General features: G+C 32.9%; 1 protein-coding gene across 2 annotated transcripts in view; it reads right to left on the minus strand.

The window, feature by feature from the left end:
* The window catches only part of LOC132756459 (ankyrin repeat domain-containing protein 12-like), a 28853-nt gene extending 10510 nt beyond the window's left edge, over positions 1 to 18343 (minus strand). The window contains exons 1-5 of one of the 2 annotated variants that reach the window (XM_060747531.1): positions 18242 to 18343; positions 8782 to 8900; positions 7837 to 7906; positions 6658 to 6725; positions 3385 to 3533 (exon numbers count right to left, since the gene is read on the minus strand). In XM_060747531.1, coding sequence (XP_060603514.1) covers positions 3385 to 3533; positions 6658 to 6725; positions 7837 to 7906; positions 8782 to 8784 — 290 coding nt within the window. In that variant the 5' untranslated portion in view covers positions 8785 to 8900; positions 18242 to 18343. Of the gene's footprint in view, positions 1 to 3384; positions 3534 to 6657; positions 6726 to 7836; positions 7907 to 8781; positions 8901 to 18241 lie in introns of those variants that run through there. The other variant, XM_060747532.1, reaches the window with a different exon arrangement.
* Positions 18344 to 19266: the final 923 nt, after the last annotated feature.

Consider the following 19266-nt stretch of genomic DNA (forward strand, 5'->3'; position numbering starts at 1 on the left):
TAGCTACAGACAAAAATAAGACAATTTGGTTAATTTAGCCTTGGTTAATTAAAGTGCAAGGTTACATTTAAATTATTCAATATGTTTGTTTGGTGGCAAGTGCTGTTTTGTCAAAGTATAAATGATTTCTATACAGACATAACAAAATCATGACAATTAAAATAACAAGATGGCCATGGTGGCCCTAAATAGCTCACCTGACCCATCAAAATCATCTGAACAATTACCTAGACAAGCATTCTGACCAAGTTTCATGACAGGTGAGTGAACAAGAGGGCCATGATGGCCCTGCAGTCGCTCACCTGTATATAGGCCCCTGAAGCAGGGCCAGTTTAAACCCCAGGGCTTTTATTTGAACAAACTTGGTAGACACCCATTAGAAGATGTTTCATGCTAAACATCTAAGGTCTAGCTGGTCAAGTTATTTCTTTACACATTTAGTTAAAAACAGTGTCACACCTGAGGCGGCCAATTTTGACCCCAGGGCTTTTATTTGAACAATCTTTGTAGACACTTACTAGAAAATGTTTCCTGCTTAATATCTAAACTCTAGCTATTTGGGTTTTTTCAAAGAATTTTTAAGTTTTTGCTATACACATATAAGGAAAATCAATTTACCCCGGGGCGGGCCCAATTTTGATCCCAGGGCTTTTATTTGAACAAACTTTGTAGACACTCACTAGAAGATGCTTCGTGCTTAATATCTAAACTCTAGCTATTTGAGTTTCTTCAAAGAAGATTTTTTAAGTTTTTGTTATACACAAATAAGGAAAATGAATGTCCCCCGGGTCGGGGCCAATTTTGACCCCAGGGCTTTTTTTTTAACAAACTTGGTAGAGACTCACTAGAAGATGTTTCATGCTTAGTATCTAAACTCTAGCTATTTGTTTTTTTTCAAAGAAGATTTTTTAAGTTTTTGCTATATGCATATAAGAGAAATCAATGACCCCCGGGGCAGGGCCAATTTTGACCCCAGGGCTTTTATTTGAACATACTTGGTAGACACCCATCAGAAGATGTTTCATGCTAAATATCTAAGCTCTAGCTCTATAGGTTCTTTAAAAGAAGATTTTATTAAATTTTTACTATATGCATATAGGGAAAATCAATGACCCCCTGGGGCGGGGCCAATTTTGACCCCCAGGGCTTTTATTTGTACAAACTTGATAAACACTCATTAGAAGATGTTTCATGCTAAATATCTTAGCTCTAGCTCTTTGGGTTCTTTAAAAGAAGATTTTATAAGTTTTTACTATATGCATATAGGGAAAATTAATGACCCCCTGGGGCTGGGCCAATTTTGACCCTAGGGCTTTTATTTGAACAAACTTGGTAGATACCCATTAGAACATGTTTCATGCTAAATATCTTAGCTCTAGCTCTTTGGGTTCTTTAAAAGAAGATTTTATAAGTTTTTACTATATGCATATAGGGAAAATCAATGACCCCCTGGGGCGGGGCCAATTTTGACCCCAGGGCTTTTATTTGAACAAACTTGATAGACACTCACTAGAAGATGTTTCATGCCAAATATCTAAGCTCTACCTCCTTGGGTTTTTTAAAAGAAGATATTTTAAGTTTTTTCTATCGGTTGCCATGGCAACCAGAGTTCTGCATGGAATTAAATTCTTTGAACAATTTTTAAAGGTGACCACCAAAGGAACTTTCCTGTGAAGTTTGGATGAAATTGGCTCAGCCGTTTATAAGGAGATGTCATTTAAAGAAAAAGTTTACGGACGGCCGGACGCCGGACGGATGGACGCCGGACGAAAAGCGATCACAAAAGCTCACCCTGTCACTTTGTGACAGGTGAGCTAAAAATGTGACCACTAGAGTGTTAACTAGGATTATCCATATTTGAGCAGTGTGACCCAGTTTTTTACCCAGGTGACCCATATTGGAACTTAACCTAGAAATCATTCAACCAAACTTTCAGACCAATTTCCAGAATACTTGGATCAAAACAGTAGCCACTAGAGTGTTAACAATATTTTTCTATTTTTAGCTCCTGTGACCTAGTTTTTCATCCGAGATGACACTTCTTCTAACTCATCCGAGCAATTACCTTTACAAGCATCATGACAAAGTTTGATGATAATTGAGTCAAAAATGTGACCACTAGAATGTTAACAATGTTTTTTTATATTTGGGCAGTGTGACCTTGTTTTTGACCCCAGGTGACCCATATTCGAACATGACCTAGAAATCATCAAAACAACCTTTCAGACCAATTTACAGGATATTTTGATCAAAACAGTAGCCACTAGAGTGTTAACAAGATTTTTATATTTTTAGCTCCTGTGACCTAGTTTTTCATCTGAGATGACCCATGTTCGATGTTATCCCAGCAATTACCAAGACAAGCATCCTGACCAAGTTTGATGACAATTGAGTCAAAAATGTGACCACTAGGGTGTAAACAAGATTGTTCTATTTTAAGTTCCTGTGACCTAGTTTTTCATCTAAGATAACCCATGTTAAAACTCATCCGTGCAATTACCTAGACAAGCATCCTGACCAAGTTTGATTACACTTGAGTCAAAAATGTAACCGCTAGAGTGTAAACGAACAAGGTTTTTTCTATTTTTAGCTCCTATGACCTAGTTTTTCATCCGAGATGACCCATGTTTAATCTCGGAGCTATCACCTAGACAAGCATCCTGACAAAGTTTGATGATGATAGAGGCAAAAATGTGACTGCTAGAGTGTTAACAAGGTTTTTTTTTTATTTTTAGCTCCAGTGACCTAGTTTTTATCCGAGGTGACCCATGTTTGAACTCATCAGAGCTATCACCTAGACAAGCATCCTGACCAAGTTTGATCATGATTGAGGCAAAAATGTGACTGCTAGAGTGTTAACGAACAAGTGTGGACGGATGATGGACCTTCAACGATCCTAAAAGCTCACCTTTAGCAAGCTCAGGTGAGCTCAAAATTCAATAACTTGACCTTGACAGTCAAGGTCATTTAAAGCTCAAGGTAAATGTCAGCTCAACCTTTTAATCCAATTATTTATTACCAAGTAACAGTCAATAATAGCAAAAATCAGTGAAAATTCAATAATTTAACCTTAGAGGTCAAGGTCATAAATGATCATTTGATATACATAAAGGACATATCTAATAGAATTTTGAAGGGCTCTAGCAGCCGGACCAATTGAGCATCTTAGTCGCCACAGGTTTGTGAACTTAGCTAAAGTTTGAACATAAAGCCAGATGCCCATATCATGTATAACATAATTCCCTCCATGCATGTACATGTAATTATCATGCTCAAACAAAATTGGAAGCTGCCTACTAGCTAAGGAATATTGCATAATATTTTTTTATAAAAACTTTCAGGGTATATAAAAAGCAAAAACAGATTTTTTCTTATATTAATTACTTCTCATCTATTATGTTGACATCAACTGAACATTCCCTCATTAGGTATTCTACCCCTGAAAGCAACCCATATCCTGCCGCTGCATGCAGAAGTGTTGTTCTTTTCGTTCCTGCATCCTTGGTCCAAAGTCCATTTTTACGATAACATTCCTGTAAGTTTATAATCATAGAAATAATTATTTATGTGAATAATACTTATAAAGGATAAAATCTCCCAACCTGTGAACAAAATTGTGTGTGTGCGAGTGTATTTAAATTTTTATATAATTATGTAATCCATCAATTGATTATAACCATGACAGGTCATTTAAACATATTTATATTTTAGATCTATAACTACAATATTTCTTTAGAACAAATTTGTTTGGGGCCTATCTCAAAATATCATAAAATAATTATGGATTCAACATGGATTATTTTCTGTTTTTGCAACATATAACAGTCATTATTTCCACACTGATAATTAAAAAAAAAATCATAATTGTAGAATTGATTTTCTTGTTTTGGTGTTTACTTTGCATCATTACTGCAAAGGTCATACGACTTTTACTTTGCATAATTACTGCAAAGGTCATATGACTATGTCATAGCTTTACTGAAAAAGTCCTCTGATGCCCCTCCATGCAAAATTTGAATCATTTTTTTTTTCAAAATTGAAGGTACATGTATTTATCTACCAAATATGGAAAATGTCATTAAATAAAGAAGGAATTAAGAGAAATTTAAGATAAATCTATCCTGCTGGAAGTTAACCATACAAAGTTGTATTTTCAAAGTGATAACAAGGGAAATTACAAGGGAAAATGGATGGCACATAACTTGGCAATATCATGTATTTTGTATTGATGAATAATTGTACATTATGAAGCCATTTGAATAGATAGAACGTAAGATATATTCAACTTGCCGGTTTAGGTTAACCATATCCATTTTCCAAGTGCTGAAAAGGCTTATAACTTGGAAACAAGAGGGCCATGATGGCCCTGAGGTCGCTCACCTGTATATAGGCCCCCCAACCCCCCCCAACGCTGCAGGGCCAATTTAACCCAAGGGCTTTTATTTGCACAAACTTGGTAGACACCCATAAGAAGATGTTTCATGCTAAACATCTAAGCTCTAGCTCATTGGGCTTTTTAAAAGAAGATTTTTTTAAAGTTTTTACTATACACATATAGTTAAAAACAATGACACCCCTGGGGCCGGGCCAGTTTTGACCCCAGGGCTTTTATTTGAACGAACTTTGTAGACACTTACTAGAAGATGTTTCATGCTTAATATCTAAACTCTAGCTATTTGGGTTTTTTCAAAGAAGATTTTAAGTTTTTGCTATACACATATAAGGAAAATCAATGACCCCCGGGGCGGGCCAATTTTGACCCCAGGTCTTTTATTTGAACAAACTTTGTAGAAACTCACTAAAAGATGTTTCATGCTTAATATCTTAACTCTAGCTATTTGGATTTTTTCAAAGAAGATTTTTTAAGTTTTTGCTATACACATATAAGGAAAATCAATGACCCCCAGGGCGGTGCCAATTTTGACCCCAGGGCATTTATTTGAACAAACTTGGTAGACACCTATTAGAACATGTTTGATGCTAAATATCTTAGTCATAGCTCTTTGAGTTCTTTAAAAGAAGATTTTTTAAGTTTTTACTATTATGCATATAGGAAAAATCAATGACCCCCGGGGCCGGGCCAATTTTGACCCCAGGGCTTTTATTTGAACAAACTTGGTAGACACTTATTAGAACATGTTTCATGCTAAATATCTTAGCTCTAACTCTTTTGGTTCTTTAAAAGAAGATTTTTTAAGTTTTTACTATATGCATATAGGGAAAATCAATGACCCCCTGGGGCGGGGCCAATTTTGACCCCAGGGCATTTATTTGAACAAACTTGGTAGACACCTATTAGAACATGTTTGATGCTCAATATCTTAGCCATAGCTCTTTGAGTTCTTTAAAAGAAGATTTTTTAAGTTTTTACTATATGCATATAGGGAAAATCAATGACCCCCCCCCCGGGGCGGGGCCAATTTTGACCCCAGGGCTTTTATTTGAACAAACTTGGTAGACACCCATTAGAACATGTTTCATGCTAAATATCTTAGCTCTAGCTCTTTGGGTTCTTTAAAAGAAGATTTTTTAAGTTTTTACTATATGCATATAGGGAAAATCAATGACCCCCCGGGGCGGGGCCAATTTTGACCCCAGGGCTTTTATTTGAACAAACTTGGTAGACACTCACTGGAAGATGTTTCATGCCAAATATCTAAGCTCTAGCTCTTATGGTTTTTTAAAAGAAGATATTTAAAGTTTTTTCTTTCGGTTGCCATGGCAACCAGAGTTCTGCATGGAATTAAATTCTTTGAACAATTTTTAAAGGTGACCACCAAAGGAACATTCCTGTGAAGTTTGGATGAAATTGGCTTAGTGGTTTATGAGGAGATGTCATTTTAAGTAAAAGTTTATGGACGGACGGACGAAGACAGACGGACGCCGGACGGACGCCGGACGAAAAGCGATCACAAAAGCTCACCCTGTCACTTTGTGACAGGTCAGCTAAAAATGGAAGCTATAAATATTTAACATGCCCAGATTATGTAACTCGTATTGATTAGTGAGTCTGCAGATTATGAAGCCATTACAAGTACAGGTAGAACATAAGATAAATCCAACTGGCCAGTTTAGGTAATTCTCATACAGACAGACAGACAGACAGACAGACAGACATGTCTGACAGACAGATGATTCAATCACTACATGCCCGGGGGGATTAGAATAATAAAATATTCGCTAATCTTAAAGTTTTGGGACAGCAACATACAACATGACTAGCAATTCTTTAAAACAGTTGAGCTAAAAATAAAAATTGAAAAGAATATATTTAAATAGGTTAACCTAGGGGCCTTACTTCTAGGCCTCTACAGTAAAAGTATTGACAAGGTTTATGTAAAGAAATGGACAACTCATCTATATCCTAATATCTAAATTTTTTGTAATTTTTGCTCATGTTAGCTAAAAACAAGGGGGTCATTCGCACCAAAGCACTCGCCAGAGGACAGACTGTTATTTGTGTGAAAGCACCTGTATATAGTAAACAATGATCACATAGAACAAGAGTGTAAAGTTTCCACCCATTTCCTTCATTAGTTTTCTAGATACCCACTTGCACACAAAACTGAACCAGTGTGATAGCCACATCAATGCCTAGGTAAGTACAATAGCTCTAGTTCCCTATTCTTCGGAAAAGTCAAGCTAATGAAGAATTACCTTGATACTCTTTAAATTAAAGCAAGTCTCTGCCAAGGGATTATCGGACGACAAAACACTTGGTCCATCTGAAATCAAAAATAGATATTTTGTGGCATCAAATTATTTGTACAAGTTACAAGGAAAAAAGCCTTGAAGGCACCTGGAGAATGAAAATCAGGCCCTCCTCTTACTATCATTCCAGGGAAGCAATATTATAACCAATTTTTTCCCTTCTCCCTCTCTCTTACACAATGAAGTAAATGTTAAAGCATTGATTTTCGCCAACTGTAAGCTACATCAAAATACAATTGTTTTTGAAAAGAATAATCAGATTGGTAAATCTATTGAATTTTGCATTTTTCAGAGTGCTGTTGCTATATGTGTATTATGCTTATACTGATGTGACTTAATAAGAACCATGTCTATGTAGAGTACAAGTACTCTATCCAGTTACAGAGTACCCATAGTCTGTGCTAGTTTCTAGCTGCACTGTATTTAAGCTACAAGCTACTTCAAGTTTACTGAATAGTTGGCCATCCTTTCGATACTTCTGGAGCTCTAAACCGGAAGATACTTAGATTAGTTGTTCAATTATGACACTGGTTTTTCTGCAGTAGTTTGATTTTCTTGTAAAATATCTGTAGTACTTTGAAGTGTTGTATATACTAGATAATATATGGCCATTGGTGATGTGTATGCAAAAGGAAAAATGGATTTTCTCATTTTGATAAATGTCCCAAGCGGCCGGTTTCGCTTTCCAAGGGAATGTATACTGTGTTTTCAAAGTACATTAAAGTTTTCTTTTTTTTATTGTCGAAGGGGGGGGGGGGGGGGGGGGGGGGGGCGGCGGCATTAAATTATTCGGGGAGAGGCCATTTTATTAGAAAGCATGACTATGACGGTTATGATTTTGATTCTTATTTTCCAATTTTTATATCTTGAGAGATTCTCTTTAAACTTTTAATTTAATTTTTATATAAATTTGTTTATTTGAACGCAGTTCATTTATTTTTGTCCCAATTTTCTTTCATTTTTTTCATGTTTTTAGGTACAATGTAATATAGTCAGTAATTGATGCAATAATCTGTCTAAAATTGATAAAATGCAATATATATTAACCCAAAAGTAATTTCCGAGAAGACAGGATGGCCGACACTGTATTCAATGGGGAGAAAAACAACCTAAAAAATTACAAACCAATATCGGTCTTTGGCTGATCTATAGTGTATGGTCCTTGCATTGTGTTAGTTCCTGCTTTTTCATCTTCCTGTAATAGAAAATTAAAGTACCCATGCGATACCGATACTTGTGAAACGACACAGTATTTTATCGATACTGATACTCGATACTTTTTAAGTGTTTGAGCAGCATTATTCATTATGTGTTCATTACTTCTATTGGATCATTTTTATCTGTGTTATTTTTACATTAATCTTTTTACAATCTTCTTTGTGAAATTGTTATTTATGTACCATATTTCTTTTACATGTTTGTAAAAAATAAAATTGAGAAAATGAAAATGTAATTTTTTATTTTAAAATACAAAAATTAAATAAAATATGTCAATTTATAGTGCCAAGACCGGAAAACTCTTGGCCCACATTGCTGTTGACATCAGCAATGAAATGTATATTATTAATTTCGACTATTTTTATACAAAGTGAAGAAATATTTTAAAGCAAATTAAGTAAACTATAATTTTTAAGAATGATACATTATGATTAAAAGTGATCAACAAAATTAATGCCGTATCAAGTATTTGAATTTATGCAGCATGTAATTAGTGAAGGTTTTTCATAAATACGAAAACCGCCGCTACCACAAGCAAAATCTTGCTGTAATTGGACTTTTCATTATGTTTATTTTCCAGCAACAGCAAAAAACTTACTTTTGTGGTAAATCTTTTCACAGTCCATAAAAAGTTCCAAATTTACTACAAAAATTGCTGAAGTTACAAGCAAGACATGTAGATCTTAGACTGTTCTGATTTGATATATACATGTCTGTAAAAAAGACCTGTGATACCTTGCTGATAGCAAGTCTTTCAAAATGCATTTATAATCCATCATCCATGAGAAAATATTTACATGTAGTTTCCTTTAATTTAATGAGCTAAACCAATTAAGAATAAATTATGATTACCATTATTGATATTTTGTTGTCTCTAGATGATCGTACCACAGATTTTCAGCTCAAAGGGATGAAACAAATATAACAGTCTGTTGAAAGTTCCACTGATTTACATTTGTAGTTCTACTACTCTGAAAAAAAAAACATTTAAAAAATAAGCTATGTTTATCACACATAACACTCCACCCCATGCTCTTTTTATTTTCTAAAACGAAGCATACTAATCAAGTAATATCTAGTCCACTATATCAGATGTTATGGGCTTGTTATAGTATATTTCGGTTAAGCTGAACGTCAAATAGTTAATACTCATATCAAACACAAAGTTTCATATAAAATTTAGAAAAGTGTCTATTGTCTTGCCTTTCTAGCTTTATCTAAAAGTTTATCAAAATTTTCCTTCAATTTCATGCTCAATCATTAACAATGTCATTATCAATTCTAAATAAAATACAAACAACAAACTTTTTTTTCCTATCCGCCATGTATACTGATTTTTTTATGTCAGATGCAACAATGTTCTAGATTAGACCCCTATATATATTTCAGAAGAAATAATTGTATAGAATACACTAAAAAGTCACATATATATAAACTCCTTGTTTAGACCTGGGATCTATTCCACAATATAGCCGTAATGTCTGCCGTGGCCTTAATTTGACATTTCCCCACATTCATGGTGATGTTTTGTTTTTTTGTTATTCATATGATTTTTCAGATGTGAAGGTCATTCATGTTTATTGCCCACAATCTTTTTTTACAACTCAAGTATAAAAAAGGTAAACATAACAAGAGTTGTCACAGGAGACAGTGAAGCTCGACTAATAAAATTCTGGACGCAATAAGAAAGACAAAATCAATTATGTAAAATTATGTAATAAGTTATAGTATAAAAACAAGAGCTGTCACAGGAGACAGCGAAGCTCGACTAATAAACTACTGGACGCAGTAAGGAGGACAAAACTATGAAAGAAAAATCAATTATGTATAATTATGTATTAAGTTATAGTAAAAAAATAACATTTGTTAACATAAATTCCAAGATCAAGGGGAATAATTCTAGAAATAGTCATGCTAGAGTTATGGACCTTACCACACAACATTTGTGTAATGATAAGAAATATATATTTGAAGTTTGAAGTAGATACCTTAAAAAATAAAGAAGTTATTATATTTCTTAAAGAAAACCTAAGTTCAAAGAGAGATAAATCTGTAAATATTGCTTCAAGATTTATGAACATTGTCACATAAAATGTAATTGATGATAAGGAATAAGTATTTGAAGTTTGAGGTAGATATCTTTAAAAATAAAACAGTTAAAATAAAAAATAATATTTTTCTAGTAAATAAATCTAAGTTTATGGGGAGATAATTCTTGCAATATTGGTGCTAGAGTTATGAACCTTGTCACATAAGATGTGGATTATGATAACGTAAATACATTTGAAGTATGAAGTTGATCCCTTTAGAAATAAATAAGTTACAGTCAAAAATAATATTTTTTATGGAAAATTCTAAGTTCAAAGGGAGATAAATCTGAAAATATTGGTGCTAGAGTTATGAACCTTGTCACATAAGATGGGGATGATGATAACGTAAATATATTTGAAGTATGAGGTTGATCCCTTAAGAAATAAAGAAGTATCAGTAAAAAATAGTATTTTTTAAGGAAAATTCTAAGTTCAAGGGGAGATTAATCTGAAAATATTGGTGCTAGAGTTATGAACCTTGTCACATAAGATGTGGTTGATGATAACGTTAATATATTTAAAGTATGAGGTTGATCCCTTAAGAAATAAAGAAGTATCAGTAAAAAATAGTATTTTTTAAGGGAAAATTCTAAGTTCAAGGGGAGATAAATCTGAAAATATTGGTGCTAGAGTTATGAACCTTGTCACATAAGATGTGGTTGATGATAAGGAACATATATTTGAAGTTTGAAGTTGATACCTTAAGAAATGACAAAGTTATAGTGAAAAATATTTTACTGCACCAAAACTTTAATCTAAAATCTGGACGCGGACGCGGACGCGGACGCCGACGCCGGGGCGAGTAGGACAGCTCTCCATATACTTCGTATAGTCGAGCTAATAACATTGTTAATATAAATTCCAAGATCAAGGGGAATAATTCTGGAAATGGTCTTGCTAGAGTTATGAACCTTGTCACACAACATGTGTGTATGGATAAGAAATATATATTTGTAGTCTGAAGTAGATAACTTACAAAGTAAAGAAGTAATAATATTTCTTAAAGAAAATCCTAAGTTCAAAGAGAGATAAATCTGTAAATATTGCTTCAAGAGTTATGAACCTTATCACATAAAATGTAATTGATGATAGGGAATAAGTATTTGAAGTTTGAGGTAGATACCTTTAAAATTTAAAAAGTTATAGTAAAAAAAAAACATTTTTTAAGTAAAAAAATCTAACTTTATGGGGAGATAATTCTTGCAATATTGGTGCTAGAGTTATGAACCTTGACACACAACATATGGTTGATGATAAAGAACATATTTTTTAAGTATGAAGTTTATAGCTTAAGATATAAATAAGTAACAGTAAAAAATAATATTTTTTAAGGAAAATTCTAAGTTCAAGGGGAGATAAATCTGAAATTATTGGTGCCAGAGTTATGAACTTTGTCACATAAGATGTGGATTATGATAAGGTACATACATTTGAAGTATGAAGTTGATCTCATAAGAAATAAAGAAGAAACAGTAAAATATAGTATTTTTTTAAGGAAAAATCTAAGTTCAAGGGTAGATAATTCTGAAAATATTGGTGATAGAGTTATGAACCTTGTCAGATAAGATGTGGTTGATGATAAGGAACATATATTTGAAGTATGAAGTTTATCCCTTAAGAAATAAAGAAGTAACAGTAAAAAAAATGTATTTTTTTAGGAAAATTCTAAGTTCAAGGGGAGATCAATCTGAAAATATTGGTGCTAGAGTTATGAACCTTGTCACATAAGATGTGGTTGATGATAAGGAGCATATAATTATGTGAAGTTTGAAGTTGATACCTTAAGAAATTACAAAGTTATAGTGAAAATATTTTACTGCACCAGAACTTTAATCTGAAATCTGGATGCGGACGCTGGGGCGAGTAGGACAGCTCTCCATCTAAATCTAAATCTACATCATACAGATGATACTGCTTCAAAATCTTTTATGATTTCACTTAGCAGGTATACATTAGTATACATTATATTGTATACATTGAGTTGCATTAAGACACAGCTATGAGATACAAGGGAATCTGGGAACCAGACCCTAGCTGTTATTGAATGCTCTGCGTATAGCACTGATACATGCGAGGATAACTGTCAAAAATGCCTGAACGTAAAGTAAATAATTCTTTTCAGTATGTCATATTGTAAGGTAAATATATGTCCCCCACATATTTTTCAAATCCCCCTTATTTTTCAGTTAAGTGGGGGACAATCCCCCATAATTTTGAAATTCTAGATGCAACACTGCAAAGGGAGCCATTTTTTTTGAAGTTATAGATTCTTTCATGAACGTCCAACAAACGAAAGAAAAAATGCTGTTGTATACTGCATTCTATTAACTTTTGATGAATTAAGCAATTTTGAGTTGTATCCCTTGTTATATTAGATACTATTAGACTAGTATTAGTCACTGTTAGCAAAGGGGTATGGCTCATTGAATGTTCACAAAATATGTATTTGATGGTAGAAAACATTTATCCGAAGTCAGAAATGAATTTTAAGTCCATTCCCATTACACTATATAGTTTACTAATATATATATAGTATATAGTGAGCCGTACCCCTTTGACTGTAAGTGTTAGTGGGGGGGGAAAGAAAAATGCATGCGTTCACACATAATTATTGATGTTTATATAATCAATCATTTTCATTATTATCAGAGATCTGCCGTACTGGGCCCTGGGCCCACTTCGTCTGAAAATGATGGGCCATTTTGACCAAAGTATGGGCCTTGGGAAAATAAGTAGACATTGACCTAAATGACTTTTAAAAAGTTTGTAGATAATTGAATTTCCTTTGTAATGGAACTGAAATCATATTTTATGACAAGCGGTTCACTTATGATTCAGTATTAAACAGAGAAGATAACCAATAAAACCAATTTAATATTATTAAGTAGTTGTATAATTCTTTTTGTTTGTTTGTTTTATTAGATTAAATTTACGGTAGTAGAAATGAGTATCTGTGCGGGAAAGGGATTATGAGAAGAAATGCGGTAAGTAGATAAGGTGAACAAAAGCTATAGGGAAATGGATAAACTCAATAATATGCGTAATTACAGGGGAATAGGTAACGTGTTGTTGTTGGTACCAGTTTTGACTGGATGACTAAATAACCCAGCGGACAGTTTTGTTTTCATATAAGTCTGGCACAGATTTTATATGCACCCTTGGCCCCTTTTCCTGTCGATTTTCCTGCGCCATTCTCATTTTTTTAGCGCCAGTGGCGCAAAATCGCGTCCTTGGCAGATCTCTGCTATTATGTATAAAAGCCTTAACTGGGGCAATCAAATTACTGACAAATTATAGCCTAATAATGTTTTCAATAACTTTATCATATGATTGATAATCTTCATTTGGTAAAGTTTAATTTATTTGTAAATGTGAGATAATTTATCCCTTTTTTTTATAATCTTGTTGTGAGTAATAAATATATCATTCATAGACAAAGGGAAAATGAAAGAAGCAAAATATCGTCTAAAACATAATAATTCAATTTAATTAATTAAATATTCTCTGAAAATCAATTTAGGGGCCGGGTTGACCGATTTTGGGGCCGGGTTAACCAAATTTGGGGCCGGATTAACCAATTTTCAGGCCGCATTGACCAAATAAAAATAATGTGTGGCTGGGTTGACCAGTTTTGGGACAGGGTTGACTAATTTTGGGGCCGGGTTGACTGATTTTGGGACCAGATTGACTTTACTGTTTAGACTCACTGGACCCATGCTCGCACAGGCGCATGCTCGCCCAGATTTTTATTTTTATGATATAAACTTATGAATAAAAATATTATCTGAATCATGTGTTGTTGTGTCTTGATGCTGCAAGTGTCCTAGTTTCTCACCTTGTTTCCTAGTTCTGGCTTCCATTACTTTATATGTCGCTTTTATTTTGACGTAGTGCAACAGTAAAGTTATGGGTCAACCCTATTTGCAAAGGCTACCAGAATTTTTGCAGTTTGTGTGCCGTACATAAAACCTATCAAAATCTCCCTTATTACTCAAATTTGGGTCAAATAAAAATACCGTTTGATAAACAAATCAATTTTGAATCGATTCATGTTTTGTTTTTAAATGTATAACTTCAATGACATAATTGTGTACCCAACTATTTGTTAGGGAAATATGTAGAGAATGTTTACCAATATGGAGACTGCTTTCAAATGAAATCTCGCGGGACTTCAAGTTTTGGGAATTCTAGAATCTATTTTTAGTAATGGACCATACGCTATTTTTAATAAGTGTATGATTTAAAATAAAAACAAACAAATAATTCATAAATCGTCACTCAAAACAATATTTATAAATCCAACATGTTTTTGGTACAATGTCTGTTATTGAATAAATCTTAGAGAATTTTCTATTTGAAAGACCCTGAATAAATACACCGTTATTCATAATTGCAAAGCCAAGTTTTCAATTAAAAATTGCATTTGGGTCACGGGTCACCAAATGTCATGCAAAGGTATCTGAACCTTAATTCTCGCTAGTCATGTGATAATTAGGGCAGCAATGGTGGCGAATTTTATGAAATGCGAACCCACTGATTATTTCATCAATCTAACGTTCTGTATTCAAAAATATAGACTGAAGTGTCCCAAATATATCTAACTACCTCTATTAAAATAGCTTTTGTCCAGATCATGCAAATTTATTGAATTACAGCATGACATAAATATGTCATGGTTCTAGTTGACTTTCGATATGGGATTGGCTTCAGCGAACAGATCTAGCAGTACTATAAAACCTGTTCGCTGAAGTATCTTTAGCTACTTGTTTCCTTGGAGTATTGACCTTTTCGAAAACCTAGCTAAACACCGTTTTCCAGTACGTTACGGATTTAGCTCTGGGGAATTACACCAAATGAAGTACATAACACAGTTACATGATATTTCTATTTTTCTATCATTATTTTTCCGTTTAAGGTGAAAAAAATTGATGTATTTGAAAATTATCAATATTCTTTTGATATCTATTGCAATTTTTTCAAAAAAATAGTTTATAATGAAAATCAATAAAATTACAACAGACGTAGTGGGAGCTTCCATAATAAATAAGGTTACAAGATACAAGAAACTTTATTTTAAGTCGGTTATCATATTACAAGAAACATTAGCTAATAAGCTATTTACCGACAATAACAAAAGCATAAAACATATTTGCTAACATATAACAGTTCTGAAAATAAAAACATATAAAACTATTAGCAGCTTAAGCATGAAATAAAAGTATCAAGGTTAAGAAGAACTTTACAATAAGATGGTAAATTAAGGCATAGCTTGATGACATGCACAGTACATATTGTATTAAAGGTAATAACAGTTTCTAAAAGTAATAAATGACTGTAGTCTAGAAATTTAAGTATGATACATATAGCAATGTGAAATAAATAAAAATAATAATAAAAAATAAAAAATTAATAAAATAGTAATAGTTATAAGTTAACATCTACAATTTATAAATACGTAATTGAAGGTTTCCTAAAAAATATATATAATTAAATAAAATTAAAATAGATAAAATTAAACTTACTTATAAAAGTGCATAAAAATTTATGATAGAACTTATACAGCATAAAAAAGAAACAAGATAAAGCACATACAGTGTAACAAACAAAATTAACTAAAATTAAGTTGCATGCACAGCCTAATGGAATGGGGAATAAGGAGTTTTAATATGACAAAGCATACAAACACAACAAAGATTCAACAAGCATAAAATACAAGGGTTTAAGAAAAATTAACACACAACATATAATCAAAGCATCATAGCAAACTAAAAGGGATGCACAAAAGCAAGGCAAACAAACAAAACATGTAGTCTAAGCATTTACATAAATTAAAACAAAACTAAGCAGAAAAAAACAAACACATAGCAAATTTACAAGCACATAGCACATTTACAGCTTGGGCCACTCCAGACCTGGATCAGTCTCCCAAACTCTTTGTAATTTTCAACCTTGCGGATGTCATTAGGGAGACTGTTCCATATCTGGGCACCTTCAAACTTAAAAAAATTCTTACCGTATGTTACTGTTTTGACCCTTGGGACATTTACACTTTTTTGATACCTAAAAGAATAATTGGAATTTTTAAATTGAATTAAATCATTTTATATATGGTGGTGATTTTTCCGTACAGGCATTTAAACACTTCTTTGGCTATTATTTTAATTCTTGACAAATGTAAAGTAGGCATATTAACTTTTTTTAATAATGTGTCATATGAAGAATTAAAATCATTAAATACTATTTTTAGAGCTCTATGCTGGAGTTTTTTCAAGTTTTTCTGTGTTTGTTTTGGAGCAAAAATGCCAGACAAGGGACAGTAGTTAAAATTAGATCTGATAAAAGATTTGTAAATAAGAAGAAGACATTCTGAATTTAAAAAATTTCCTAATTCTTAAGAGCACATTTAATTGATTGGCAGCTTTTTTACACATTCTGGTGACCTGTATATCAAAGTTAAGTAAAAAATCTATGTCTACCCCTAGCAGTTTAACACAATCTTCACATTTTATTGTAACATTATCAATTTGAAATTCTTTTAAGTGTTCATTTGTTATTTCCCCAACAGCTATGGCTTGAAACTTGTCAGCGTTAGCTTGCATTTTATTAATGTTAAACCAGTTAATAAGTATTTTACTTTCATTTTCTAATGTGTTTTTCAATATGTCTATTTTAGAGTTGGAGAAGGCTAGAGTATTGTCATCTGCATAATTGTAGAGGATGGATTTATCTATAAAATAAAAAATATCATTCATGAAGATGTTGAAGATTAAAGGTCCAAGAATAGAGCCTTGTGGCACCCCCTTAATTGTTTCAAGCCAAGTGCTATGATACTCTCCTATTTTAACTGTTTGTTATTTTTAGCTTAAGGTCTTCAGCGTACCCGTTTATATACTATGACAGGACGTGAACGCTGAAGATAACCCCATAGGGAAAGTCCACCAATAATCATGCCAGGAATCTGACACGCTCGTATTTATTCTTCGAACATGCCATGAAGTAAAGTGAAGCATACCTTGATAAAACTATATATAATCTGTTGATAAGCCAAGGATGGACAATTAAAAATCTTATTACGAACATAAACTACCTAATAGTTTCCGACAGGTAAAATTTTCGGCACTTGGCCGCCATATTGCCAAAATGTTTGACCACGTGATTACGAGATTGACCTTTACAAACCCATGTGCTTCCAATATTTTTATAAATTACTTTTTTTAAAGATATTGAAAAAGGTGATTTACTAACTTTTATATTCAATACAATCGTATTTAAGTACTAAAAAATTAATGAAAATAAATAAAAACATTATCTTGAATAAAAGTATCGAAATCATGTCAAAAAAATATTCTAAATATAGTACACGACTCTATTCAAATCTGTTCCCGCGAATGACGTCATACAAGATCTCGCGTGGCACCTGAATGTCATGGCCAACTGTAGTGGGCGTAAATTGATATTTTACAGTTAAATAGGCAAATTTAATGACGGTATTAATATTTAGATACTTCAATTGGTATAGAATGATATTAAAATGATTGTTTTATCGTAAAATGACCAAGAATTGATTGGGTCAAGTGTATTTGCAAGTGAAAAACAAGAATAAATCAACTTATGGTATTCTGGTTAGGTTTCGTAATGGGTCTAATCCAAAACTTTAATGCTGCATCAGATGAAAAACAAAAATGTTAAAAAGCGGCTTATAAAGTTTTGGAAGCCAGAACTAGGTTACTTTCTGCGTAAACTTTAGTCCAAATATTTAGACGTAACCGCGGATTTGAAGCTATTTTTTACATGGGTCAAATCCGCATTTTCCGATAAACGTCAAAATGTAAAAAAAAGAAAATGCGATGTCTTTCAATGAAGGACTACGTAAACTTGTGTATTTACTTAATTTTTTGTATGTAATTATTCATACAATGATATTTAATTATTTTCTTATAAAGAAATAAATGTTTTATTGTTCAATTTAATTTTAAAAAAGGCCGAAAACATCGAGTTCGCTATTACACTCCATTAGGTGAAATCCCCAGAGCTATGTACAGAAAGTACCGGAAAACGGCGTTTAGCTAAGTTTTCGAATTCGTGAATCGTATTTTGAGGCCGGGCTGACATTAATTCTGTGGATTTACCAGTTTTCTATCAAACAACAAGAACAACAGCATTGTTTCTCATAAATATATTTATTGATACTGATGGGTCACGTAAATAGTAATATCACTGACCTGTTAATTATTTCCAAAGTTTATGGGGGCTACCATTTTGCACAGAACAATTCTCGTATCGGCCGGCCGGTCTCTACCGTATTTTTGGGTGATAAACCACTAAATATATAATGTTGGAAATAAGATAGTGGACTTTTTACAAGCTATATTGCAAACTCCGCGCACTTGTTACGCTACGGCATTTGGGCGGAGCTGGGGGGAAGGCTGCAGCCCTGAAGCCCGGGCCTGAATCCGCCACTGCTTGGACGTTTCATTTGACTATGCCGTTTTCAAATTTTCTTACATGCACCAATACTCTATTGACCTGATATCTGAATGTTGGATTTTTCAAGTTTTTAATTATCTTTTGCTATGTAGTTGGCTTTTGCATACACAACCAACCCGTGTCTAGCAAGGATTAACAAACGTGACAAATACAAAAGGTACATGCCACTGTAACATTATAAACAAAAGAAAATGTATTTATTTAAAAATATACTATGCTCAAATTTGATATTAGAAAATATTGATAATTGCTACAAAGTCTCTTTAAAAATATGAACTAAGCATGTTTTGACTTCACACAAAGTTGAAATGTCATGTCACAGATATATAAACAATAATTATATATACTTATATAGCTCCATATGGTCATGTTTAAAACTCTACACACTAAATTGTCGACACTATTTCACAATTAATAATTGATATTGATCAATACTTGGCGAATTTGACATGTCTTAGCGTTCATATGCTTCAATATATTCACTGATTACAAATATAATGCAATACATGGTCAGCGCGCATCGGCAACGAACCCAGACACTTGGGGTTTGGAGCTCAAAACGCCTTTAAAATCCAAATAAAATGCATATTCGTCAATCCCAGCGCATGTACTGATCATAATATATCAAAAAACTTAATATAAGCCGTTTTGAAAAAAATTCATATTTCAACATCTATAATAATAATGTAAACGATCTGATTGATGCTGCTTAACATTATTGTTATCGATTACGTTGATAAAGTAATATAAATTATAATGA

The sequence above is a fragment of the Ruditapes philippinarum genome, unplaced genomic scaffold (genome assembly GCF_026571515.1).
Source record: "Ruditapes philippinarum isolate M1 unplaced genomic scaffold, ASM2657151v2 ctg1362_1_1_1_1, whole genome shotgun sequence".
Taxonomy (NCBI): domain Eukaryota; kingdom Metazoa; phylum Mollusca; class Bivalvia; order Venerida; family Veneridae; genus Ruditapes; species Ruditapes philippinarum.